General features: G+C 51.8%; 2 protein-coding genes across 5 annotated transcripts in view; one reads left to right on the plus strand and one right to left on the minus strand.

Annotated features, from left to right (window-relative positions):
• The window catches only part of Vill (villin like), a 26,670-nt gene extending 18,183 nt beyond the window's left edge, over positions 1-8,487 (plus strand). Inside the window, exons 18-22 of one of the 2 annotated variants that reach the window (XM_020182489.2) lie at positions 508-652; positions 2,073-2,258; positions 2,432-2,503; positions 2,709-2,963; positions 3,171-8,487. In XM_020182489.2, coding sequence (XP_020038078.2) covers positions 508-652; positions 2,073-2,258; positions 2,432-2,503; positions 2,709-2,963; positions 3,171-3,284 — 772 coding nt within the window. In that variant the 3' untranslated portion in view covers positions 3,285-8,487. The remainder of the gene's footprint in view (positions 1-507; positions 653-2,072; positions 2,259-2,431; positions 2,504-2,708; positions 2,964-3,170) is intronic. The other variant, XM_074060025.1, reaches the window with a different exon arrangement.
• Plcd1 (phospholipase C delta 1) lies at positions 3,549-25,210 on the minus strand. 3 transcript variants are annotated; one of them, XM_020182488.2, is made up of 16 exons: positions 24,946-25,210; positions 24,567-24,707; positions 15,671-15,835; positions 12,144-12,372; positions 7,558-7,687; positions 7,238-7,469; positions 6,445-6,646; positions 6,214-6,358; positions 5,990-6,139; positions 5,740-5,898; positions 5,360-5,519; positions 5,040-5,156; positions 4,485-4,663; positions 4,258-4,390; positions 4,035-4,184; positions 3,549-3,901 (listed from the first exon to the last, which is right to left on the minus strand). In XM_020182488.2, exons 2-16 carry the CDS (start codon positions 24,598-24,600, stop codon positions 3,816-3,818), a joined length of 2,271 nt encoding a protein of 756 aa, XP_020038077.1. In that variant the 5' UTR covers positions 24,601-24,707; positions 24,946-25,210; the 3' UTR covers positions 3,549-3,815. The 3 variants fall into 3 exon arrangements, with proteins under 3 accessions (XP_020038077.1, XP_073916124.1, XP_073916125.1); XM_074060023.1 differs by lacking the exons at positions 24,567-24,707; positions 24,946-25,210 and adding an exon at positions 19,552-19,687; XM_074060024.1 differs by lacking the exons at positions 4,258-4,390; positions 4,485-4,663; positions 24,567-24,707; positions 24,946-25,210 and adding an exon at positions 19,552-19,688.

Raw genomic sequence — 25,210 nt, forward strand, 5'->3', positions numbered from 1 at the left:
GGAGGGAGTAGAGTTCCAGGCCACTCTTGTGTGCCTATGGATTACTGAACTCCCTTCAACTCTCCTGAGTGCAGTAGGACTATCTCCTCATTCAGCCAAGCTTTGCTTTTCCCACCCTAGACCTGAGGCCAGCTCCCTGCCAGGGGTGATCCTAGAGGATCCTCTCATCCCAGGGGCTCCAGTCCCCTCTCCCTCCCCCACAACACTGAGCCAGCTGTCCCCTTCCCAGTGCTTATTCCTGGGAAATTCACGGGGTAGTTTGTGTCACAGCTGGCTGGGGATAGCCAGGTCATCTGATGCTCATCCACTGACAGAAAGGGACTTTATCCCAGAGAGAAGCAGCATGTTCCTGAAGAGAATTATGGTGTGGGTGGAGCTCAGAGGAAGGCTCAGGCGTCTTACACCAGAAAAGCTGCTTCCCTGCCCTGGTGTGAGATCACCTGTGCTGACGGTGGGTGTAGCCCAGGTTGTATACAAAACCCTCTGTGCCCCTCTTGCCCTACACAGGCTCCCCGAGGAGGTCTCTGGCTTCCAGCCACGACTGTTTGAGTGCTCCAGCCAGATGGGCCACCTCATCCTCATGGAAGTGGTGTTCTTTGGCCAAGAAGACTTGGACAAATATGACATCATGTTACTAGACACCTGGCAGGAGGTAAGGTGGCCACCCTTGCCGGGCTGGGTTGTGAATGGAGGGTGTGTCTATGTGTAACAGGGTGCATTCGTGTCTAGCCACCTTACTGCATGCAAGGCTGTGAATCTGTGTAACTGTGAATTGAGAGCTCAGGGGAGTCTGTGTCACTGTGACAGTAATGAGACTGCAGGACAATGACTATGAATTGGGACCATGTGATTGTGACCATGTGTGTAGTTGTGTGCAACTATGTGTACCTTCTGGTGGTGTCTGTGACTCCAGGTGGCATGTGGCTGATGGTGTGTCAGTGTCTGCAAGAAGGACTGACCACATATGCATTTGGGATGATTGTGACTTGCATTTGCCTTGATGTGTGTGGCTATGTGAAACCGACTGTGTGGTCCAGTAATCACAGTTATAACTTGTGAGACTCTGTGTGTGTTGCGTGTGGAGAGAGACCATGTGACAGCTGTGGGTGTGAGTGACTGTATAACCTGATAACCTCACAGACTATTATGTTTCTTTTTTTTTCTTTCTAGTGCTGGGGATTGAACCACTTGGGTCATACCCCTAAGCCCTTTTTGTTTATATTTTGCCTTTGAGACAGTCTTGCTAACTATGTCCCAGCTTGCCTCAAACTCATGATCCTACTACCACCTCCAGAGCAGCTGGGATTACAGGCGTGATTATATTTCTATGTGACTTGAGAGAGGGTGTGACTGGCTAGGTGTGTGTGACTGCTAATCATGTTTGGTTGTATTTAAATGCAGCCATGTATTTGACAATAGTGGATGGCATTATGTGACTGTGATTTCTTACCTCACTGTGTGGCACTGAACGACTGTGCCTCTATATACATGTGATAATGTGTGTGTCTCTGTATTACTGTGTCTGTGGCCTTGTGTGAGTTGGTGATGAGGCTGTGGGCTCTAATCTCACTTAGAGAAAAACCCCAGGTCTTACAACAGCCCCACATGATCTGGCTAGCCTCAACTCTCCAACTCTGCTTCCTCCCACTCCCCTTGCTTGTATGGCTTCAGCCACAGTGGCCTCTCACTGTTCCCTGAACATGCCAGGCACACCATCACCTCAGGGCCTGTGTACCAGTCACTTCCTTTTCACTTTCTCCCGACGCAAGCAATTTGCTCCCTCATGAAAGCTCTACAAGGGCTTTTTGTCTAGTTTTTAAATTGTTGAATTCCCAGTGCTTGGCACACACTGATCATTCAACAAGTATTTGTGGATTGAATGTACGCACACATGCCTGTGACCTCCGGTGTGTTCGTGGGTGTGTGGGTATGGTAGCTGTTGGTGTGTCTGCTTGGCCAAGGATGTGCATGCAGTGCTCTGAGGCCATCTGATGGACAGGGAGTGGGGAGGAGGTGGCTGGCTCCAGGCAGTCTCTCCTCCTACCCCAGGCCAGATTCCCTCTGTGTCCCAGATCTTCTTATGGCTGGGGGAGGCTGCAAGTGAGCGGAAAAAGGAGGCAGCAGCCTGGGGCCAGGAGTACCTGAAGACCCATCCAGCAGGGAGAAGCCTGGCCACACCCATTGTGCTGGTCAAGCAGGGCCATGAACCTTCCACTTTCACTGGATGGTTTTTCACTTGGGACCCCTATAAGTGGACAGTGAGTGAGGCCTCAAATGCCCTAGCCTCACCCTATGGGGGAGGGGCCTGCACTGGGCAGGTGGAAGGAGGGGGCACTGATCTAGCCAAGGGCCTCCAACATGTGGGAGACCCTCCTGGGTCTCAGCAATGCCCCTCATGCTACCCAGCTATGATAACTTGTTCTTGCTTCAGAACAACCAGTCCTATGAGGAGGTGGTACAGGGCAGCCTGACAGCAGGGTCTGCCATCTCCGAGGCAACAGCAGTGAGTGCTGGTCCCCCTGTTGTCCCTGATAGTGGTCTTGGCTCAGATGACATGGTCTGGAATGGGCAAGGGCAGGGGTTGTGTCCTGGCAGGTGGCAGGTGGTAGAGATTGCAGATGGGGGTGAGAGGGCAGTGAGTTCAGTGTGGCCTCCCTGTGGGCTGCCTTTTCCCCATCTTCCCCAGCCTGAGGCTCCTCTCTGGACAGGAAGTCAACAACTTCCAGCTCTCCAGATCACTGAGTGATAGCAGGGCAGGTCCCTCAGCCCTGCTGACCCTCAAAGGCTTCCAGAACAGCTCAGAGAATGAACTGGAGCTGGGTCCCAAAGCTAGTGACAGAAGTGCCAGCCCCAGCCCCAGCAGCTGTGCAGGCTCAGCAACCAGTGGGAGCCTGCCTCATGAACAGCTAATGCACCAGGCTCCTGAGGACCTGCCACAGGGTGTGGACCCCACCCGCAAGGAGGTTGGTGCCAGACCCTGTGATCTAAAGTTGTGCTGAAGCATCCCAGGGCACCACCCACTTGCAATGGCCACTGTAGGCTGTTTCAGGAGATGTGCCGTAGATGGGCAGTGGAGAGACAGATGGGGGGAATCTGGTGCTCAACTGACACCTCTGTGTGGGACAGGATCAGAGGTTGAGTGACTCCCATGCCCCTGCTCTGCCCCCCAGTTCTATCTCTCAGATTCTGACTTCCAAGACATCTTTGGGAAATCCAAGGAGGAGTTCTACAGCATGGCCAAGTGGAAGCAGCAGCAGGAGAAAAAGAAGCTGGGTTTCTTCTGAGCCCTGGGAGACCCTGCTTATCCCCTCCCTGGGACCCCTCCCCCTTCTCAATAAAATCTGGTGGCCTGCACCAAGCGTGACACATGTGCTTCAAGCCAGATCATGGGCAGGGCTCTGTGATACTCCAGGTGTGCTGTCCTCTATACAGGGGTTCACATCTTACTGTTTTCTCCTGACAACTCCTTGAGCATGGGGAAGAGACACACACATGCAGGCCTCACAAGGAATTTTCTGGTGTCCAACTAAAAAGGCCACAAGACTTAGTCTAGTTGAGATTTTTATAAAAACCCTCAACCTAAGGCTGGCCAGAGGGTGGAGAGGGCTGCAGTGATGTTCCTAACGGAATTAAAGACAGTTCCAGGGGCTGGACCAGCTCCTGGGACCCCAGAGAGGCAGCAGCACAGTGTATTAGAGTTGAAGGCAGTTCAGACGCCTCTAACTCCACACCAGAAGTTGGAGCAGCCACACCAGCCCTGCCCCAGGCGTGGACAAAGGGCCTGGCCCACTCAGGGCAAACCTTGATCCCCAGGTCTAGTCCTGGAGGGAGATCTTCACAAAGAGGGTGGCTGATGGATGCTGGTCTCCATTCTTAGATAAGAGGTGGACATGGCGGTATCCTGTTAGGTAGATGGGCAGCAAAGACAGTTCCAATCACTCAGGGAAGATGCTCAAGGCACAGTCAGCCACCACCCAAGAGAAGCCAGATCCTCCTCCCGCCCTGGCCACCCCCTCCCGCCAGCAAACGCTCACCCTGCTTCAGGCTATTCCAGGGGATGGTGGTCTGCCCAATGAAGTCGTTCTTAGAGGAAGCATCATAGTCCTCCACCATAAAGCGCACCAAGGCAAGCTCAGGCACAGTCACCTCAAACTCAAATTCCGTGTCCCACCTTGGGTTGAAACCTAGGGGGACAGACACCACAATAGCATGGACACCAGCTCCAGGAGCTGGGCCTGGCCCAGGCCCAGGACATACCATTATTGGTGATTACTGCAGTCTGGCGGCTGGTCATGTCCCGGCCCACACCATGGATCTCCACCGTCACTTTGGGATCTACAATTGAATTCTTATTCTTATTGACTTTTGGCAGCTGCTGTCCAGTGATGACCTGAGGAAAGGCAAGAGACAATGACGGGTTCAGGAATGGCAGTGAGGGGAAAGGGAGGCCCATGGGCACTTGTCTCTCCTGGATCTGGCCATACCCTGATGTTGAGCCGCTTCGGGTCCCACCAGGGCCCCTGAATCAGAGCACGTGAGTTGAAGGTGGTGTTGGGGTCTCTCAGGAAGGCAGGTTTCAGCACATACCCACAGGCCCCATTATCCTGGAAGCGACCCTGGTACACGTCCATCTCTGGCCCAGGGGTCTGGAAGTTCAGAGCCACTATAGGTAGGACAGAGTAGTCACAGGCTGTGGGCTGGTCTTGGGCTCTCAGGGTACACTGAGGCCTAGAGTTTCATGGTGAGTTAGAAGCAGGATCTAATGTCACTCTGATGCTTGTTGCCCTCTTGTCACTCTTAACCAACCTACCACACTAACCACACATTCCCTTTCTGATGGCGAAATTCAAAAAGCTAGTGTGCACCCCACTGGTGGGCTTTCAGACACTGACTTGCTTGTGGGACAAGATTTCCAAACTGAAATTTGGAAATCTGTTTAGGTCCCAGGCCACTCCACTGCACATCTTCAGGGTTCTAGACCTCTGGCCCTTAGAACCCAGCCCCTCCTCCAGGCCCCTCCAGCCCCAGACAGCCCATACCAATCTGACAGCCCCCATTCCACATCTCCACAGGGCTGTAGTTGGAGGAGTCTGTTCTCCATCCAGCCGGGTAGATCCTGCTCAGGTGGTCCACATTGTGGCGGACAAAGCCGTTTCCTGTGAGGAAGTAAGGTTCAGTCAGCAGTGGAGGCCTCCTGATGAGCCTGAGCTCCTTCCTACCACTTCCATCTGCTAACAGAGCACGGAGTTCTAATCTTGGTCCTGAGTAGGAGTAGGGGAGAAGGGGCAGGCAAAGCCCTGGCCAGTTCATATGACCAGAGTGATAGACAGCACTGTCTACCTGCACGGCAGGGGCTCACCTGACTCTTGGAGCAGTCGGAGGGCACGGTTCTCAGAGAAGGACGCCATTTCATAGAAAGCCTGCCCAGAGGTGCCAGGACTGGAGAAGCCCCCAAAGTGGACACTCTTGCAGTAAATGACCATGTCGGAGAGCTCTGGCACCAGCCTGAGCTTGTCTTCCTGGGGGCCGTGGGGAGGCCCAAGTTAGAGCCAGAGAATGGGGCAGGGTAGGCCCTGAGAGCCAGAAACCCAGAGATGGAGAGACAGAAAGGAGACAGACAGAGAGAGGGGGCAGAGGGTCTGAACAGCAGCCACAGAGAACTGAGACAAGACCACATCCCATGGAGGTGGGGAGAGACCCCAGGGCTACCCCTCCACTGCCCCCAGCTTGCCCTCAAACCTTGGGCTTGTGCTGCACGCGGCTTCTCACGGCCTCGTCCTCCATCTCAGCAGCCTCATCTTCATCTGACACAACAGCAGCCTCCGGGCCGCTTTCTCCTCCTGGGGGTAGCAGCCCCCCAAGCTTCTTCCCCTTCAGCAGAATCTTCCCCTTCAGTTGCTAGGGATGGAGGGGCAACAGGTCAGGACCCACCTGGCTCCCAGTCAGGCCCTCACCCTCCCTTTAGGTCACTCCTGTCCCCACCCGGCACCTCAGGAGAGGGTAGGCTTGTAGTAACCCCATCCAGTGGCCGGTCCAACAGCATGGGCCCCAGGATGGCACGCAGGTGTCGCGCCATCACACGCTGCTGCTCCAGACTGCAGTGGTTCTCCAGGGACAGGATGACTGGGTACGGGGATGCCTAGAGACCCAAGAGTGCATTAGGAGGAAGCAGCAGCCCCTAGCATCCCCTTCACCCCCCAGGGGCACACCTGCCTTGAAGGCGTAGTCCCTAATGGCTCTGAGCACATCACAAAACAGGATCTTAGAAGTGAAAGTGTAGCCATGGTAGATGACTGGCTCCTGGTTGGGCCCATCCCAGCAGTCGAGCTCCAAGCAGCGGCAGCCTTTGCAGAGAGCCCTGCAAGTAGTGGTGGAGGCTAGTACTGCCCCCATGTCCTATCCCAGGTCCCACCCACACTCACTCCCAAGGTCCCTGGATCGTACCGGATGTAGGCTTCTGTACTGCTGGGTCCTGTGAGCTGGTCCTCCAGCAGGTAGGTATTGTGGGAGGAGGACACCAGGTAGTGGCTGAGTGGCTGGCCCATGTCCTGGTAGACCCGCCGGTGCGCCAGGCTGAAGGCGCTGCCATCAGCCGATAGCAGGTACATGAGGAAGCCATCCTTGGTCATCTGCCTCTGTGCCTTGGCTGGGAAGTAGGGGCCACCGTTGCCAGTCAGAGCCAGTTCTCACAGGCTCCTCCTGGTTTCCCACCACTCTAGGGAACCCTGTACTCTCTCGGCCCATCCTCTGCTGATCCTCCACAGCTTAGAGAGGATAAGTCTGAGTGTCCCTAAAAGGCTGTGGTTCCCTGATGGAGACCCTGTCTCCTCCACCCTCCTATGTCTCCTCACTCCAAGAACCCTAAAAGCAGGGTGTCATCTCTTTCTCTATGCCCCCAGGTGGAAACCTCCTGGCCCTCTGCAGAGCAGGGCTCCATCTTCTCTCCTGGGTCACATCTTAGAGCTGGGGCCAGAATAAACACGAAGAAGGAAACAGGAATAAGTAGCCTTGGATTTTTTTTCTGTCACCTCTATTCTTGGGGATGGGAGTCCTCAAAAACTCCAGAAGGAGTAACCAAGTGGGGAACTGAGGCCCAGAGGTGTCAGTGGTGCTGGAGCCTGCTTTCATGGGATATGTGAACACTGGTCAGGGACCCTGGGGCTGGTCCTCTTCGCTCTGGCTGCAGACCCCTCAAGGATCCCCAGCTTGTGTGGCCCTGGGACTGCCAGGCCCTCACCAGTCTCGCTGGGCTCGTAGCGCTCAATGAGGGAGAGGGCCAGTGCAGGCCCTGCTGCCTCCTCCCGTTGCTGGTGCTGCAGGAATGCCACTAACTGATCCACTGATAGGGTCTCTGCAGAGCCTGCAGCTTCTGCAAAAGTGCGGTCAATCTCCACCCGCTTAGTCAGCATCTTGTAGAAGGCTTCAATCTCCTCATCCTCCAGTGAGTCTGTCTGGGAGTGGTCACATTCCTGCGAAGTCAGGACAGCCAGGAAGCAGGGTTTAGGGCGAGTTTCAGGTGAGGATCAAGGACCTGCTGCCCTGCAAACCCAGCCTCACCCTGAAGATTTTCCGGGCATAGCTGTCGTCCACCTGGATATTGAGCTCCTTCAGAAAGTTCTGCAGCTCCTTGAAGCTCATCTTGTTGTCCTTGTTTTTGTCAGCTTTTCGCAAGCAGGAGTGAATCCAGCTAGATAAGGAGTAAGGAAAGAACCCAAGAGCCCTGATGCCCACTAAGGTCCCAGCCAGAGCCAGGTTCAAGTTGAGAAGCTGTGTAGACACAGCTTTGGCCTTACTAGTTAGTGCCCATGCATACTGCAGGCACAAGACCTGTTGGCCTCTCTAGAGGAAAATGTTACATCCTATCAAGGGTCTTTTTTCTATTTGCTGGTTTTTAAACTATCCAATTTTTTGAAAACACTTCTTACTATAAAAGGACTCAGCTGGAGGTGTGGCTCAAGTGATAGAAGTCCTGCCTAGTATGCACAAGCTCCTGAGTTCAACATATGGAATTTCAAGGGATCTAGAATAGCCAAAGCAATCTTGCAAAACAAAGAATAAATGTGGAGGACTCACGATGCCCGATTTCAAAACTTACTGCAAAGTCACAGTAACCAAAACACTGTGGTGCAAGGATGGTGGGTGCAGAGATACATGCAGACAAATTGAAGAGAACCGAGATTCCGGAATAAATCCTCCCATTTACAGTCAATTGATTTCTGACAAGGGCACCAAGAGAATTCAATGGGGCAGGAATAATAGTTTCAACAAATGGTGTTGGAACAACTGTTTATCTAAATGCAAAAAAAGAAAAGGAAAAGGAAATGAGATCTCCTACCTCATACCATACACAAAAATTAACTGAAAATGGTTGGAGGTATGGCTCAAGTGATAGAGCGCCTGCCTAGCAAGTGTGAGGCCTTGAGTTCAAACCCCAGTGCCACCAAAAAGAAAAAAAAAAAACCAACCATACTAAAAATCAACTGAAAATGGATCAGAACTAGCACAATAAAATTCTAGGAGAAAATGTAAGAGCAAATGTTCATGACTTTGAACTTAGAGATGACACCAAAAAGTACAAACAAAAGAATAAAATTAGACTTAATAAAGACAACAAATTTTGTGCTTCAAAGAATACTATCCAAAAAAGACAGCCCACAGAATGAGAGAAATTATTTGCAAAACCTGTATCTCATAAGATAGAGAGTTCTTATAACTCAATAATAAGATAAACAACCCAATCATACCTGGGCCAAAATATCTTAATAGGTATTTCTCCAAGGAAGATATACAAAAGCACATAAAAATGCTGATTTCACTAATCATTAGGGAAATGCAAATCAAAACTGCAGTGAGAAACCACTTCATCCTCATTAGGATGGCTACTATAAAAAATATCCAAAAAAAATAATGTGTTAGCAAGATGCAGAGAAATTGGAACCTTTGTGCACAGTAGTTGGTTGGAATGTAAAATTGTACAGCTACTGTAGGAAACAGTAAAACTGCAAACAGGCTGGAGGTGACTCAAGCAGTAGAGTGCCTGCCTTGCAAAGATCTAAGTTTGAATCCCAGTACTGCCAAAAAAAACCCCAAAGGAACTCAAATACAAAATCTGCAAACGGATTTACCATGTCATCCTGTAATTCCATTTTTGGACATATACCCAAAAGAAGTGAAAGAGGGTCTTTTAGGTGTGTGAATACTGTGTTATTCACAGGAGCCAAAAGGTAAAAGCAACCCAAGTATCTATAAATGAATAAATGAATAAGCAAAATGTGGTGTATACATACAATGGAATATTATTTAGCCTGAAAAAGGAAAGACATTCTGACACATGCTACAACATGGATGAACCTTTAGGACATTATGTTTAGTGAAAGCAGTCACACACACACACACACACACACACACACACACACACACACACACACACACAAACCCAAATACTGGGCAGGGTGCTGGTGCCTCATGCCTGCAATCCTAGCTACGTGGAAAGCAGAGATCAGGAGGATCCTGGTTCGAAATCAGCCAAGGCAAATAGTTGACAAGACCCTATCTCGAAATACCCAACACAAAACAGGGCTGGCAGAGTGGCTCAAGTGATAGAGCACCTGCCTAGCAAGCACAAGGCCCTGAGTTCAAACCCCAGTACCACAAAAAATATATATACATATGTGTGTGTGTGTATATATATATATATATATATATATATATATATATATATATGTATATACTGCATGATTCCATTTACATGAGGTACCTAGAGTAGTCAAATTCATAAGGACAAAAAGTAGAATGGTAGTTGCCAGGAGCTGGAAGGCGGAGTGATGGAAAATTATTGTTGAATAGATGTAGTTTCAGTTGTGTGGGATCAAAATAGTTCTTGAGGTTGGTTACATAACAGTGTGAATGTACTTAACATTACTGAATTGTACACCTAAAAAATGGTTACTACGTTAAAATGTATGTTATGTGTATTTTATCACAATTAAAAATAGACACAGCCAGGTATAGTGGTACATACCTATAATCCCAGCACTCAGAAGGCTGAGGCAGGATTATTGTGAGATGAAGGCCAATCTGGGTTACACAGTAAACCTTGTCTCACAAAAATAAACAAAAAAATAAATAAATAAAACCTTAAAATAAAATTTTAAAAAATAAAATAAAAAAGCAATGACAAAAATGTATAAGGTATTCAAAAAAGATATGGAAATGGCCAATAAATACTCCTAAAGATGCTCAGCAGCAGTAGCCACAAAGAAATGCAAACCAAAACCACAGTAGGATGCTTCACAGCCAGGAGGTCTATCACCAAAAGGACAGAGTAAAAACAAGTGCTGTCGCAGATGTGAAAAGTTGAACCTCATCCATTGCTGGTGGGAATGTAAACTGGAACAGCCTCTTTAAAAAACAGCCTGTCAGTTCTTCAAAATGTTGAATACAAGAGAGCTCAAAAGAAATGAAGCCAGGTGCCAGTGGCTCACGCCTAGAATCCTAGTTACTCAGGGAGGCAGAGATCAGGAGGATCACGGTTTGAGGCCAACTCGGGCAAATAGTTCCCAAGACCTAGCTCAAAAAAACCCATCACAATAAGGACTGGTAGAGTGGCTCAAGGTGTAAGCACTGAGTTCAAGCCACAGTGCTGCAAAAAAAAAAAGAGAGAGAAAGAAATGAAAACTTATGTCCACACAAAAACTCACATTCCAGTTTTCACAGCAGATTAGATAAGAGCCCCAAAGTGGAAACAACCCACACATCCATCAACTGATGCAGAGGTAAATAAATTGTGCTGTGGGATATTAGTAGGCGGTGAGAAGGGATGAAGTGTAAATACATGCTACAATGTGGATGAATGCCGAACAATACGCTAGGCAAGAGAAGCCGGCACAGAGACTGTGTGCTTCCATTTATATGGCATGTCCAGAATATGGATAGACAGAAAGTGGGTTAGAGGGTTGAGGGGAAATGGAAAGTGACTGTTAATGGGGCACAGTGTTTCCTTTTGGGATGATGCAAGTGTTCTAAAATTGATGGGGATGGTCACATGATGCATATATGCTAAAAGAAAAAGCACTGAATCAGGTTCAACAGTAAAAATGGGTTAAGTTTATGGTATGTGAATTATATCTCCATAAAGCTGTCATAAAAAAGGAAGCTGCTGGGCGTGGTGGTGCACACCTGCAATCAGCTCTCAGGAGACTGAGGCAGGAGGATTGAAAGTTTAAGGCCAGCCTAGGTACACAGTAAGACTCTGCCTCCAAAAAACAAAACAAAGAAATTGGTTCCAGCCTAACCCACATGTGCTAGAAGCCTGAGCACTTTGAATCAGAGTTCAGTGTGTAGTTGTGCAAGTAGATTTCAGAAGTCAGTTTTCCTTTGTTTTAAGACAGGGTCTCACTATCTACCCCAGGCTGGCTTAGAATTCGAGACCCCCTGCCTCAGCCTCTAAGTGCTGGGATTAAGGCCTGCACCACCATACCAGGCTAAAGTTACTTTGTTTTAGGGCCACAAAAACCAGGCTCAGGGGAACATGATGATTCCCACGGTGCACAGGAGGCACCATGACCTCCCAGTTTACAGAGGGGAAAATATGGTTACAATGTCCCACTTTAGGTCTCCATTGGAGCAGGCTGCTCCCCTCAGACTCCCCAGTCTTCCATCTCCACACTGGTTGCAGAGTAGGTGCACAGTCTTGGTCAGAGTAGACCAAGGAGTGAATCTTCCCTACTTCCCTTCTGCTATGGACTGAATTGTGTCCCTTTACAATTTGCATTTTGAAACCCTAGCCCCCAATATGATGGTTTTGGAGATGGGGCCTTGGTTTAGATGAGGTCATAAGAGTGGGGCCCTCATGATAGGATTAGTGCCCATAAAAAGGAGAGCTTCCAGAGAGCTTTCCCTCTCCCCTCCATCTGAGAACACAGTGAGAAGCAAGCAAGGAGGAGGCCCTCACCAAAACCAACTCAAACCTCCAGCCTCTGGAACTGTGAGAAAATAAATTTTGGTTGTTTAAGCCACTTAGTCTATGGTATTTTGTTATGGTATCCCCAACTGACTAAGTCACCTTCCATACCCAGGCTGCCCAGGGACAACTATAGTCTGTCCACAAGCTGGACCCTGACCCACGGCCACCAAGAGGATACTGCTGCAGCTTCTGCCTCTGGTCCATGGAACCTGAATGGTGGATGATCTTGCGCAGACCCTGCACCCAGTGCTGGGCATCAGCGGGCGATGGAGCGATGAGGTCTAGTGTGTTGCGCTGGTCCTTGAAGACAATGGAGAAGCAGCGATCCTCAGGCACGTCACGGGCAAACTTCTCCAGACCCTCTGTGCGGTGCCCCATTCGCACCTCCTGAATGTCCTCAATGGAGACTGCAAGAGGGTGGGGGAGCAGAGCATGTTCTGAGGCTAGTCCCTGCCTCTGTGCACCCAAGGCCACAGCTTAGAGACACAGCCAGCCCAGAGCTTAAGCTAAGAGTCCAGAGAGAAGGGAGAGCAGCAGAAGGGCAGAGGAACAGCGACAAAAAGGAGAGGAAGACAGAGACTGAGGTGGAGACAGGACATAGGACAGTCTTATTGGGCAGAGTGGAAACTCAAAGGAAGAGGAGGAGACAGGGATCTTATGGTGAGAAGGGCAATGAGACCCCTGGCCTGTTGTCTTATCGTGGAGAGAGCAGGACCAGGAGAGCACAGGGGCAGGGTCATGCAGGGCCCTTAGAGATGGGTGGGAGAGTTCTTGAGCTTGGTGCCTGTGACAGAGTGAAGCCACACACCCTCCTGACTGTACTGCACTTTGGGCCCCAGCCATGAGAACCTCCAGGCCCCTCTCCTGACTCAGGAGACTGGGGCCACCCTTAGTCAGTCCTGGTTCTGGGATCTGGGGACAAATGCCCAAAATCACAGGGAGAAGTTCTTGTATCAGAGGTTAGACAGGGCCTTGCTCTGCATATGTCTGTGTGTGTTCTGACTTCAGGGAACCCCTTGGCAGGGGAGTGCAAGAAGGCCCTGCCCTCCGGGGTCCCAGAGTAGAAAGTGCCCTTCAGGGCCCTGAGAGATGACATCATTCTGCCCATAGGCACCAAGGGGAGGTCCCTCCCATCACAGCCCAGTCTTCCAAGTGTTGGAGAGAGACAAGATCCTCTGTCCCCACCATCCCAATGTGTCCTCCATGGACTACCTAAGAGCCAGTTACACTAGCCAGGCTTCTCCTAGTTCTGTCCCTGCCTCAGCCCAGTCCTGAGCCACCCTCACTTTCCTGGGTCCTAAAAGTGGCTGTCTGAAAGTTCACCTGTCCTTCCCTGAGCCCATCCCATCCTGAGTGCCATCTGGCCACCTAGAGGTCCATGTGTGTGGCATGTGCCCAGCCCAGGCCACAGGCTCTGAGGGTTGGGACACATGAGCCCCAGGCCATCTAGGGTGCAGAGCATACCCCTGCTTAATCCCTCTGAGCCCCCTAGGCCCCACACCAGGTGCAGATGAAGCTGCCCTAGGCTAGAATGGGAACAGGAAGCCTGAGCCATGGAGGCCCCAAACCTGCAGCCCCACCCAACCCAGAGAGAAAGGCCAGCTGCCTTTCACTGCTGGTAACACCCTGTCTGCTGGGAACCAGACATGGGGTGGGCAGGGGGGCCAGAATGGGAAAATTGAGGGAGCAAGAGGCAGAGCCAAAGAAAAATGGGGATGTCCCACTCCTCCCTCACCTGGCCTTGGTTTCCCCAGTGATCAAGGGCAGTCGAGGATAACAGTCTCGCACAATGCACAAAAAAGGAACATGCTAACAGGCATGCTCATTGTGAACCCTGACTAGGGTGTGTGACTCAGAAGCCTCTCCAGGCTGGGTTCCTTCCTGAGCACCCTAGGCTCCCTGGTGCTGGATATGTCACCCAGGGGCCCCTCTTTTCAGAGCACGTCCTCAGTCTGCCTTCCTTGTGCTAACCTGTGTGCCTTTGCTCACACTGGGTCTCCTGCCTGTCGTTTTGCTCATGTCTGTCCCAATATGAGGTTCTCATTTTGCTGAAAAGCTCTGGGTTTCCTGTTCCTCAACCTGATCCCTCACACACCCACCACCAAGCACTAGGCACCCACTGGAGAGGCAAGCGTATGTGTCCACAGGGGGGAGGGTCCTGAGGAATCCCCAGGGCTCCTAGTGCGAGATCCCTGTTCCCACCGAGCCTCCACCCACCATGGCAACAGGAAACCTGGTATCAGGACAGGAGCCCAGTGAAGGAGCCAGTCTGGTGCCACAAACACAGGCAAGGTCAGGGGGTCACTTCTGTCCTATGAGGCAGCAGGCTGGGCTGGAGCAGACATAGGATCAGGGAATACTTTAGGTCCCATCATCTCAGACCCTGCCTTGCCCTGATCAGAAGCCTTCATGGACCCAGTCGGGCTTTCCATTTGACCATGCTCCTGTCCTGCCTTTCCTCAAGCCTTCCACAGGCCACAGACAGGGCAGGCCATGCATTCTCAAAATTTCTGTCCATTGTCCTGAGGCCTGGCAGACTCCTCCTGGATTAAATGCACACTATCGGAACCCTCTCACTAGTCTTAACCTCCTTTTCCTTATGCTTTTCTCTACCTGGGGCTTGCCACCAAGTCTGGTCTTACCCCCCACATACATGCTTGCCTTCCCACCCAACCCCCAGCCATGAGTTGGTGAATAGATAAAGGCTTTCCAGGAGTCTGGGGTTCAGGAAACCCAATCTGTGATCTATCTGTACTGTCCAACCACTGTTGCCACCTGTGGTTATTTAAATATAAATCGGGTAAAATGAAATCAAGTGAAAAACTCAGTTCCTTAGTCCCACTAGCTATACTTCAAGGGCTTGGTGCCACCTACAGCTGGTGGCTCCCATAGTGGACAGTGAAGATATAGTTCCATCATTGCATAGTTCGACTGGACAGCATTGGTCTAAATTTTTCCCACCAATTAAAAGTACAGAGGGGGAAAACATCTCACCTTACAAAGTCTTTAGGAAATTCCTGAGCTACAGGTCACTTGCCAGAAGAGCTTCCTCCCTAAACCTCAAGGGAGGCCGCTCTTCATTTGCTGCCCCAGCCTGGATTTCTGACCCTTTTCAGAAGCTCCCTGAAGGCCTTTGGATCCACATCCTTGAAGGAGCACCCCAGCCATGGCCTTTCTTTATGCCCCACTTCACCCCAATGTCCCAGGGAAGATCTGTGACACTACTTCACACCCTGGCCACTAATACCCGGAAGTGCCTTATCTGCCTCCGGACTTTGGGCCTGGCTTTTGGCCTACCACACCTGGAGTGCCAATCCACCCACCTTCCCTCCTTCCCACAACTGCCTGAGTGGATACCTGATTCTGAATAACCCTGTCCAGTTCCCTTGCTGCTTCTGAGCCTGGCTATCTCCATCTGTGGTCATGGTTATGTATACCCATCCCCAAAGAGCTTTAGCACTTGTAGCCTTCATTCCATGATTGCCCTCTTGGACCCAGACTAAGCCTCAGTTTCTCTAGAAGTGATTTAATTGGCTCCTCTCCCAGCCAGCCTGTTTCTTCATTTCTTGCCTTGATTATTATGAATAACCTATACCCCACATGCCAAGCCTCAGTTTCCCCATTTGTAGTCAAGGTCCATGATTGACTTCCACCCCAACCTACCCCATCCACACTCTACCCTCTTCCCTATAGCCAGGCACTCACACAGTTGGGACTCTGGGGACCTCATGACCTTGCGGGACTCCTGCCAGATGGTCTTGCAGTCCTCCTGCAACTTGTAGAAGCGCTCTCTCCGCCATGAGCTGGACTTTACCTTTAGAAGCTGGCTGCCTTTCAGCAGGGCCTGTAGGTCTTTGTCATCCTGTAGGCCTGGGGTGGGTGTGGGGGGGAGAGATGTCAGTGCTGTTAAGATGCCCCCTCCTCCACCAGTGTCCTGGCCGCCTTCAGTCCATGCTAGCTATGTCCACCTTTGGACCCCTCGGAGCCCACTGTCCACCAGTGGGCTCGTCCTCAGCTGCATACTTCCCCCTCCTTCATCCACATTCTAACCTATTCCCCAGAACCCTGCGTCCTCCAGAGAATCATCTGATTGCCAACTGAGATGGCCATTGGCCATGCAAGAACAGCTTTTTTTTTTTTTTTCCTGTTCTGAGGATTGAACCCAGTGCCTCTGTGCATGCTAGGTAAGAGCTCTACTACTGAGCTACCCAAGACCATACTTATACAATGTGACTTGCCTCTGAGAACTGAATGGGCAAAAGAAAGGCAGCTAATTCAAGAATACCTGTTACCAAGGGGACTAGGACCCTAGGAAAAGGCCTGGCTCTAAAAGATGAGATAGGGCCCTCCTGGTCACACATATGGACCAGAGTGAAATGAAGGAAGCTAGAACCAAAAGATCAGGTAAATCAGGAGGCAGACGCAGCTGGACATCCTGGAGCCAAGATCCTCCCCACTCCAATGGCTCCAAAGCTATTATGACAAAGTTCAGGCACCCTTCCTGACCAGCTGTGAGATCTGGGCAAGAGATGTCATGTGGCTGAGCCTTTTCTGTCTTTCCTAAGAGGGGAGCTCCAAGTTTAAACATAAGGATGCACCAATCTGTGGAGTCTTGAAGCAACAGCAGCTGTGGTTCTTGGTGTCAACACTGTGGTTGCTGTGGTACCCTTGTTCCTATCCCTGGCATTGCCTTCCCTGCTTGCCCCACACCTGATTAGTCGGCTTGAGTGGGTTTCTGATATTTGCCTCCAGAAGAGAAGCATGAGCCCACTTTGGCCTCTGTTTGGCCAGCTGGGATGTCCCTGTGCCTTACTGCCTCTCTCCCATCTCTGAGAGCCCTGGTCTGGGTCCCCTCAGGGTACAGCAGCTTTATGGTACAGTGTAGCCTTTTCAGAAGCTGAAGCAGAGGCTGGCTCATGCCTACTAGGAAGACAAAATACTGTCCTGCCCAGTTCTTGTGCTCTTCTCAGAGATATAGATTGGCCTGGGGCAAGGTTCCCAAACATACAATGTTCTGTCATACCAGGCCCAGACAGGAGGCACCAAAGGGATGCCAAGCCTGGCTCCTTGGGGGCCCTGGCCTCCAAACAGAAGACCTCTACCCTGCACCTCACTAACCCATCAATGTAACAGAGAGGCAGATATGTCTATAAGGGTGTGTGTGTGTGTGTGTGTGTGTGTGTGTGTGTGTGTGTGTGTGTGTCAGGGTGCATGTGTCACCCTAGCCTCATATAGTCCAGCAGCTAGCTCTATACAGAACCAATTGGTCACCTCACTTTGGTCCCCCAAACTATTTATCCCATCAGCAATCTCTGTCTTGCTGCTCCAGCAGAGCAGTGGCATCAGAAACCCCAAGGGTCCAGTGCCTAGTGTGTCCAGGAGCCTCACAAAGACATAGGCTTTGTGGTTTCTGAGCCCAGATCCTCAACGCCTGATATCCTCTCCCACTTTATACATGCTCCCTTTCCCTAGTCTGCCTTCCCCACATATCTACAGGACCTACAGAACCTTCTGGCCAGTTCCAGAGGTGGCCTCAGCCACCCACACCTTCTTCAGCCCTCCCCAGGTTCCTGCTTCCAGAAGGGAGAGCGCTCCATGCTAACGTCCTCACCCCTACCATGACTTCAGGCAACTTCCTTCCCTCTCTGTGCCTCTTTTTCCTCCATCAGCCCTGGGGTGAAAACAGTGTTGGAGGAAGTATCTCTGAGCCTCCTCAGAGGTGACAGTCTGATGTGACCTTTCCCCATGTTTGTCCCAGGTCTATCCACCCACTCCTTAGCATGAGCAGTTCTCTTTCAGCCCAAGGACAGGCCTAGTGGAGGGAAAGGGAACTCCTACAGAATGTTCCAAATGGTCTACTGAGCCTGAGGGGGACCAGTACAACAGGAAGGATAAGGGAGTTCCCAGGCTCCCAGAGGAGAGGTCCACCTTTGGCCTTATCTGGGAGATGCCACTGCCCTTTCTGAGGCTGAAGTACAAGTGAAAGAGACACTTCTGTGTCATCTGCCAGTGCCCCACCCCCTAAACTGGGCACACAGCAGGACAAGCCACTGCTAATAGCTCAGATGGGGACAGGGGCTGTCAGGAAGCAGAAGGTGAGCTCCACCCTCCCTTCTGGAAAACACCATGAAGAGATGACATGCTCATCCTGTCCTGGAGCCAGGCTGTGGTTCTGTCTGAAGTCAGACAGAGATAAGCACCCACTGTTGACATGGCAGTCAGGAGGTGGACCTCAGGGCCTTGATAATTCCAGAAAGGTGGTCTCTGGGCCATTGGGAAACCTGGGCAGGCACCTCCATCTCTTAGCCTCAGTTGGGGGTCCTTCTGTTTCTATAGCTGCTGAGCTGCCTAACCCACCACTTTCTCCCTTAGCATGTAGAAAGTCTGTGGGCACCCCTCACCCAGTCCACTCATTCCACTAATAGGAGGACAAGAGAGGCTCTGAGCTCAGGGGCCCTGGATTGACCTGCAGCCTCACAAATCTGCCTAAACTGCCCACAGAGAGGTGATCATGGAGAGGACCTGGAAAGGACTATAAGTGCCAGTGGTAAACTAGGGAGTGCCAGGAATCCTGCTCATGTTCCTCAGTGATGCATAATGAAGATACACTGGGCCTGAAATCCACAGCAATACACAGTTACACTGAGATAGTCACACAGACATACTGTCACACACCACACCACACATACAATCACATACTCCCAGGCAAAATCTACGTGAGGTTGCCACCCCCAACTACCCATTGTCACATGGAGTTGCACAGCATCACCCTTAGTCACATGCAACCATTTAACATACAAAGTCAGAACATCATTATCGCAATAATAGCAGCCTCCATAATAATAGTTAACAATGAATAAGATACTGTTCTCAGCGTTTGTATTTAATCCCCTCACAACCTGTGAGGAAGGCAGTTATCATTACCCCATTTTACAGATGAGGAAACTGAGGGTGAAGGAAGTTTCACAATGGAGTCAGGACTCAAAGGCAAGCAGCCCACTCACAGGACCAGTGCTGTTAAAACATTATTTTATGCAGCCACCACTCGGGTCACAGTGACAGAGTGATAACATCAGAAAATCCACATAACACATACACCGAACCCTAACCCAGAATGACAGAATCATCCAGTCACACAGCATCACACTGAGTTACATCTTCAGAGCCACAATGTCACACACTTGATTACATGGCATCATCACTACATTTTAGCCTCACAGTACCACGTGTGATAGAATCACTTAGTCACCACTGGGCCATCCACTATCATACTTATCACACAAGTACACTTTTGCAGAGCACCACACTGAACTCAGTCATACACACTGAGCCATATATCCAGTGGTGCTGTGGAAATCTGTAGAGAGGTGCTGGGGGTGGCAAGGAGCCCTGGAGGGGGTGAGGTCAACTAGGAGAAGGGATATCTAATCTCCCCACTACTCACTTCCATGTGTCCCACAGAAATACTGAACACATCTGATCAAAGGCTCATAGGCAAGTGGCCTCGGAGCTGAGGGACAAGTCTGCGTCCTGTTCCAGCTGCCTTCCCATTTCCTGCAGCTCTCGGTGTTCCCTGCGCCCCTTACCCATCCTCTGCCCATTAAGCGCCGCCACCTTGAGGCTCTGCTCCTGCAGGTAAAGCTCCCTGGACCGGCTCAGGCTCCGACTCCGGCTCGGGACCCCCAAGCACTGCATGTCGCTATATAGTATCTCTGCCTCTGTGAAACCAGTATTACAGGACAGCGGTTTCCAGAAGCCTGCCCGTGGGGGGGGGGGGGCGGAACTGCTCGGAGTTCAGCGAGGTGAGGGCGGAGCTAGAACCCAAAAGGGGGGGGCCCAGGAGGGCGGGGCTGCAGCCCTAGAGGCGGTCCGCAAAAGAAATCCGTGCCGAAAGGGGCGGGCCCAGACCTTAGGAGGCGGGGCTAGTCCCGGAGGGGCGGGACCGGTGACTCAGGGAAGTGGGGCGAGAGCGGAACGCAGGCGCGGGAAGGGAGCACTAGCACTCAGGAGGCGGGACAGAGGAGGGGCCGGACTAGAGGGGCGAAACGGGCTAAATCCATAGCCCAGGAAGCAAATCTGTGGCAAAGTCCAGAGGCGTGGAAGCGGGCTGGGGCGGGGGAGGAGCCAGGCCCGGGAGGAGGAGTTCAGGCTGGGAGCCACCGCCCAGGAGGCGATGTGGAGTTAGAGCCACACTCCGGAAGCAGACATGGGGCGGAACCAGGACCCAGGAGGCCAGACCCGGAGGACCTGGAGCTGGAAAGACTGTGTCCAAACAGGGAGGAGCGGAACCTCGGCTTTGGAGGGGGCGGGACCAGGGAGGAAGTGTGGGGCGGAGCCTGAGCCGGGAAGTCCAACTCCAGGGCTGGACCCACAAAGGCAGAGCTGTGGAGCGGACTCCCAGTGGGCTGCAGAGAATCTAGTGGAACGGGGCCAGACGAGCCCGGGGCGAACGCTAGGCCGGGCAACCGAGCCCGCCAAATATTTTGCCTCAATTACTCAACGGATTCATTGTGATTTAACTTGCTGTTGCCTCCTTGTAAACCTTTGGCAGACCTGTTTCCTTCGCTCAGGGGTAATCCCCAAAGTGCCAGATGCAAATGGAACTCTTGAAAAAAAAATACTGACCTTAAAAGGAGCCCGTTCAGGCAGGCTTGCCTTGACCAATCGACAAGAATGACTGTAACTTTGTACAAAACTGTGGTGTCAATGCTCCAGGGAACAGTGGGTCCTTTCATGTGCACTACAAATTCCCTTTCATTTACCCAGCAATTCCTTTTGAGCCCCTACTGCGTACCAAGATCAGGACACCGCCCAGAGGCGGTGACTCACTCCTCTCTTAACCTGAGTTCCCGATTTGCCTCACTGCAGCACCAACAGTGAGTCACTGGCAAAGTCAGTTTTTGGCACAGAGGAGCACAGCAATAATAATAAACTCAAGCGCATAGTGACTTGCCTAAAGTCACACCACACGGAATAAAAAATGAGCAAGGCATGTTCCTGTGGATGAGCTGAAATACAGACACAGAAAAGCTATTTTTCATTTGGAGTTGGGAAAGCAAAGTACAATGGTAGCCACTGTTAAGAACCACTCAGGGATTCTTAACCAGAACAAGGATTTCCCTGGAGCTGTGGGTAGAGACAGATCTCAATATAGTTTGCTTCCTTTGAATTCTTATGTGCTTTATTTTACGCACATTTTATTTAAAAACATGATCCTACCAGGCACCTGTGGCTCACTCCCGTAATTCTAGCTATTTTGGGAGGCTGAGATCAGGAGGACTGAGGCTCAAGACCAGCCCAAGCAAATAGTTCCCAAGACCCCATCGCCAAAATAACCAGAGCAAAATGGACTTTAGGTGTGGCTCAAGCGGTAGAGCGCCTGCTTTGCAAGGTTGAAGCCCTGAGTTCAAACCCCAGTACCACCAAAAACAAAACAAAAAACCCTACAATGATCCTGAGAAGGCATACAGGCTTCATCTGACTGCCAAAATGGCCTATTGCACAGAAAAGTTAAGAGCAGTGTAGATCAATATGTGTTTATGTGGCGTGGGCCTGGGACCCCAGGGAGAGATAGCTTGGAAACATAACTGAGGTGGGTGAGGAGCTGACCACCTAACTTGCTATGATGGCTTTGTTACCATCATCATCTCTTGGGAAAATTTTTTTTGGAGGGGGGACAACCTAGAACTCCTAAGCCCATTAATGTTTTATCCTCACAATATCCCCTCCAACTGAGAGAAAGCAGGCCCAGAAAGGAGCAAAGCTGAGCTCAGGGCTCATGGGAACAAGATGAAGCCCCTCTACCTTCCACCTTTACAAACGCCAGTTCTTGCAGTGGGGCAGGAGGGACCAGGTATAAGAAATGTTAGTGGAGATGAATATGTTCAGTGAACGGAGGCCCTGGATGGTGATGTCCTTTCAGGCCATTTGGGGATCTGCTGGAAAACCCAGTCCAGGCTTAGCCAAAGAAAAGAGTGGAAGACACAGAGCCCCCCCACAGACACACACACTGTAACATCAGTTGGCAGACTTCAGAGGCACCAGAAAGAACTCCTTGGTTCTTGTGTCCAGTTCTGACTTTCTCTGTCTAGGGATTACCCTATGATGCTCTATCATCTCCCAAAGAACTGTAGACAGCAACTTACAGAGCTTGGTAACTTAGGAGGGGGGTCTCCTGCAGGAATATAGCACCCACTGGTACTATATCTTCCTTATAGATACTGCCTCATTCAATAACCCTATGAGGTGGGTGGTGTTATTATCTCCCATTTTTCGGATGAGGAAATGGAGGGACAGAAGTGTCAAGGAATTTGACATGAACAAGCCAAGAGAACAGGTGCTTTGTTTCCAGAATCCATGCCTTGCATGCATATGGGGTGAGGACAGAAGGGACATCTCATTAGTAGGTGAGCCTGTAGATCTCCGGCAAAATGGAAAGAACCCAGAGGGCATGCTTGCAGCAGACCCCCAAATGCCCAAGCCACACAGGGTGGTCCTTCAGCACATGTTCAATGCCATGGGACTTGTTAAAGGGATGCAGACTCTCCAACAGGAATGTGGACCAGCACTGGGCACAATGACTACCTCCTCCCACCACCAATTCTCCTTGACAGGTTTTTGCTTCCCCATCCAGTTTGCAGTGTAGACAAAAGGGAGTTAATGGAGGTAATTCTGGATGATGAACTCAAAGTGGCAGGGCCTTCAGGACCATGAGCTTGGGGTCACAGTGTTCATGCCAGCCCTGTAGGAAGGGCTGGACTGAATCTCAAACAAGATGAGCCAGGCTGGTCAAGCCCATGCCACCAGACTGGGAGGCTCTGATTAGCCTCCACGTGTCTTCTGCAGGGAAGATATGAGGGCTGCCCCAGGAGAGAACCTAGTCAAAGGCACAGACAAGGAGGATAGAGCCCATTCCAAAATGAGCTGAAGCTTTGCTGTGTCAGAGGCGACCTCAGGTCTGTGAGGAGGTCTGAGTGTAAGGCAGTCAGGGAAGAGGTGGCAGTCTGCCAGGTAGACAGCAATAGCTAAGGGAAGGGGAGAGAGAATACAGAGGTTTCCATGTGGTCTTCTGAGCTGCCTGTCCTCCCTTCCCACCACTCTTTCTGGCGACCTAACCAGAAAGAGTGGAGAGGAGAAGAGAGGAAGCCCTGAAAAGGTCAAGGATCCTATGACCCAGCTGGACAAGTGGCTGAAACACCCTGGCTACTGATCTCTCTGGTCCCTGGGGACCAGGTCTAGGCCAACTGAGAAACACAAAACAGATTGGGGGCACACCTCCCGGGGGTGGGGGGGGGAGTGAAATGGGAGGGCTGGAGGGCTCTGTGCTTCTCTTTCCCATCTTTTTTTTCCCTCAGTACTGGGGTTTAAACTCAGGACCTTGTGTTTGCTAAGCAGGTGCTTTATCACTTGAGCCACTCCCCCAGTCCTTTTTGTTCTAAGAATTTTTGAACAGGGTCTTGCATTTATAATAGGGTCCCACATTTTTGTCAGGGCTGGCCTGGACCACAATCCTCCTATTTAGCTTCCCACCTAGCTGGGATGGCAGGTGCATGCCACTGTGCTCAGCTTTTATTGGTTGAGATGGGGTCTTGAGAATTTTTTGTCTGGGCAAGCCTCAATCCTCCCTATCTCCTCCTAGTTAGGATTACAGGTGTGAACCACCTCATGGAGCTCCCATCTTTTATCTCTATGAATGGATGGTGAGTGGCACTAAAGTCTGCCACTCCAAGGGAACTGGAAAAGAGAGAGCTATATAGTTAAGCAGTGATTGGTGTGAGAGGGGCAGGGTTTGCTGACCTGGCATTTGATTTGGGGAGACAGGCCCCCTAAGTGTGAGTCAGTTTCACCTGGAGCAAAGAGGTGTCACGTTGCTCCCCTTATTTCCAGAGGCTTCCAAACTTTTCAGCCAGGAGCCTAGACTTCCTTCTCTGCTGGGGGGTCAGCATAGGGCAAGGAGCTGGCCCAGATGGGAGGAAACAAAGAGCTGCTGGACAAAGGACGAAATGACAGGCTACTGGAGCAGACCTGTCCCACCAGAAGTGTCCGCAGATGCGGTAATCCGGCTGCTCCTCATGGTCCTGGCGTCTCTCTGACTACTTTCTGCTCTGGGCAGTTAAGACTGCAGTGCCAGACCTCAGCCAAACTTGCACATCTCCTCGCCCCACCCCCTTACACCCCGCACCGCGCCACACCCGCGCGGCCTGACGCGGTCCAGGCACGCCTGGGCTTTGGGGAGCTTTTAGGGACTGACACAACCCGGCAGAGAGAACTATGAGAACTCCCTCCCTCCGCGGCCCCTTCGTCGATGTGGACCGTGAGGCCCAGTCTTTTAGGACCACGATAAGGGGGAGTTCCCGAGGGAGAAGTCTTCAGATCCGCACCGCTCCCCGACCTCCCGGGTCAGATCTGGGACGAGCCTGGAAACGCCCAAGGTTGAGCTGGGCGGTCCCCCTTGAGAGCCGCAGGCTGAGATATCCCCTGCCCGGCCGATGGCCGGGGACTGTGCAGAGACGGCCGAGGGAGCCCCAGCCCAGGGTGGGGAACGGCTTTCCGGGCGTCGGCCCCTGCGGGGTCCCCGGGCTCTCGCGGGCCGGGCACTCACCGTGCAGCGTCAGGAAGTCCCGGCCCGAGTCCATGCCCGTCGGGCGGCGCAGCACAAGGGGACGCAGCGGGACTCAAGTGAGCAGCGACAGCGCTGGCAGCCTGGGGTCCGAGCGCGGCGCGGCGGAGGGACCCGAATGGACTGTGGAGGAAAGGAGGTCGGGGGTGGACCCGGGACACCGCCCCGCCCCCCGGGCCCGCCAACCCGCGCCTCTCCCCGCCCCCTCCTGTGGACCGGCAGGAGGCCAAGCCGGGGGCCTGGAAGACGCGCCAACCCTGACCAGAGCTCTGGCCAGTGGGTGCGCCCCGGCCAGAAATAGTAGAATCCTCCCGCTTCTTCCACCGCCGCCACCCACAGGCCGCGCGGGCCCTGTCATTACCGGGGGCGGCCGACCCCACGCCCTGCCTTGCCGGGGTCGGGGACCGTGCTGGAAAGAATCCGGTCTCATCTCTGGAAGCTCCGACGCCCAGCGAGGTTGCTGCTGACCGGAGCCTTGGCGTCTTTCATCTGCAGCTCCCCAGCTGACTGGCTGCTTTCTCTTTTGTGAAGTGGGAGGTCTTTGGCGAGCAATGCCTGAATCTTGTCAGGGAAGGGTCCGAGGGTCTCCTCCCCTTCTCTGGAAGGTTTCTTACCCCAGGAGTGCC

The sequence above is a fragment of the Castor canadensis genome, chromosome 17, assembly GCF_047511655.1.
Source record: "Castor canadensis chromosome 17, mCasCan1.hap1v2, whole genome shotgun sequence".
Classification (NCBI taxonomy): Eukaryota; Metazoa; Chordata; class Mammalia; order Rodentia; family Castoridae; genus Castor; species Castor canadensis.

Bases quoted from the DNA above. Each gene is read 5' to 3' on its own strand.
- Plcd1 (XM_074060023.1), bottom strand. From the start codon at position 19,660: ATGCAGTGCTTGGGGGTCCCGAGCCGGAGTCGGAGCCTGAGCCGGTCC. The intron at 6,359-6,444 runs GTACGATCCAGG...CACTACTTGCAG, and splicing joins AGTACAGAAGCCTACATCCG to GGCTCTCTGCAAAGGCTGCC. The intron at 5,157-5,359 runs GTGAGCCCCTGC...ACTTCCTCACAG, and splicing joins CCGACTGCTCCAAGAGTCAG to GAAACGGCTTTGTCCGCCAC.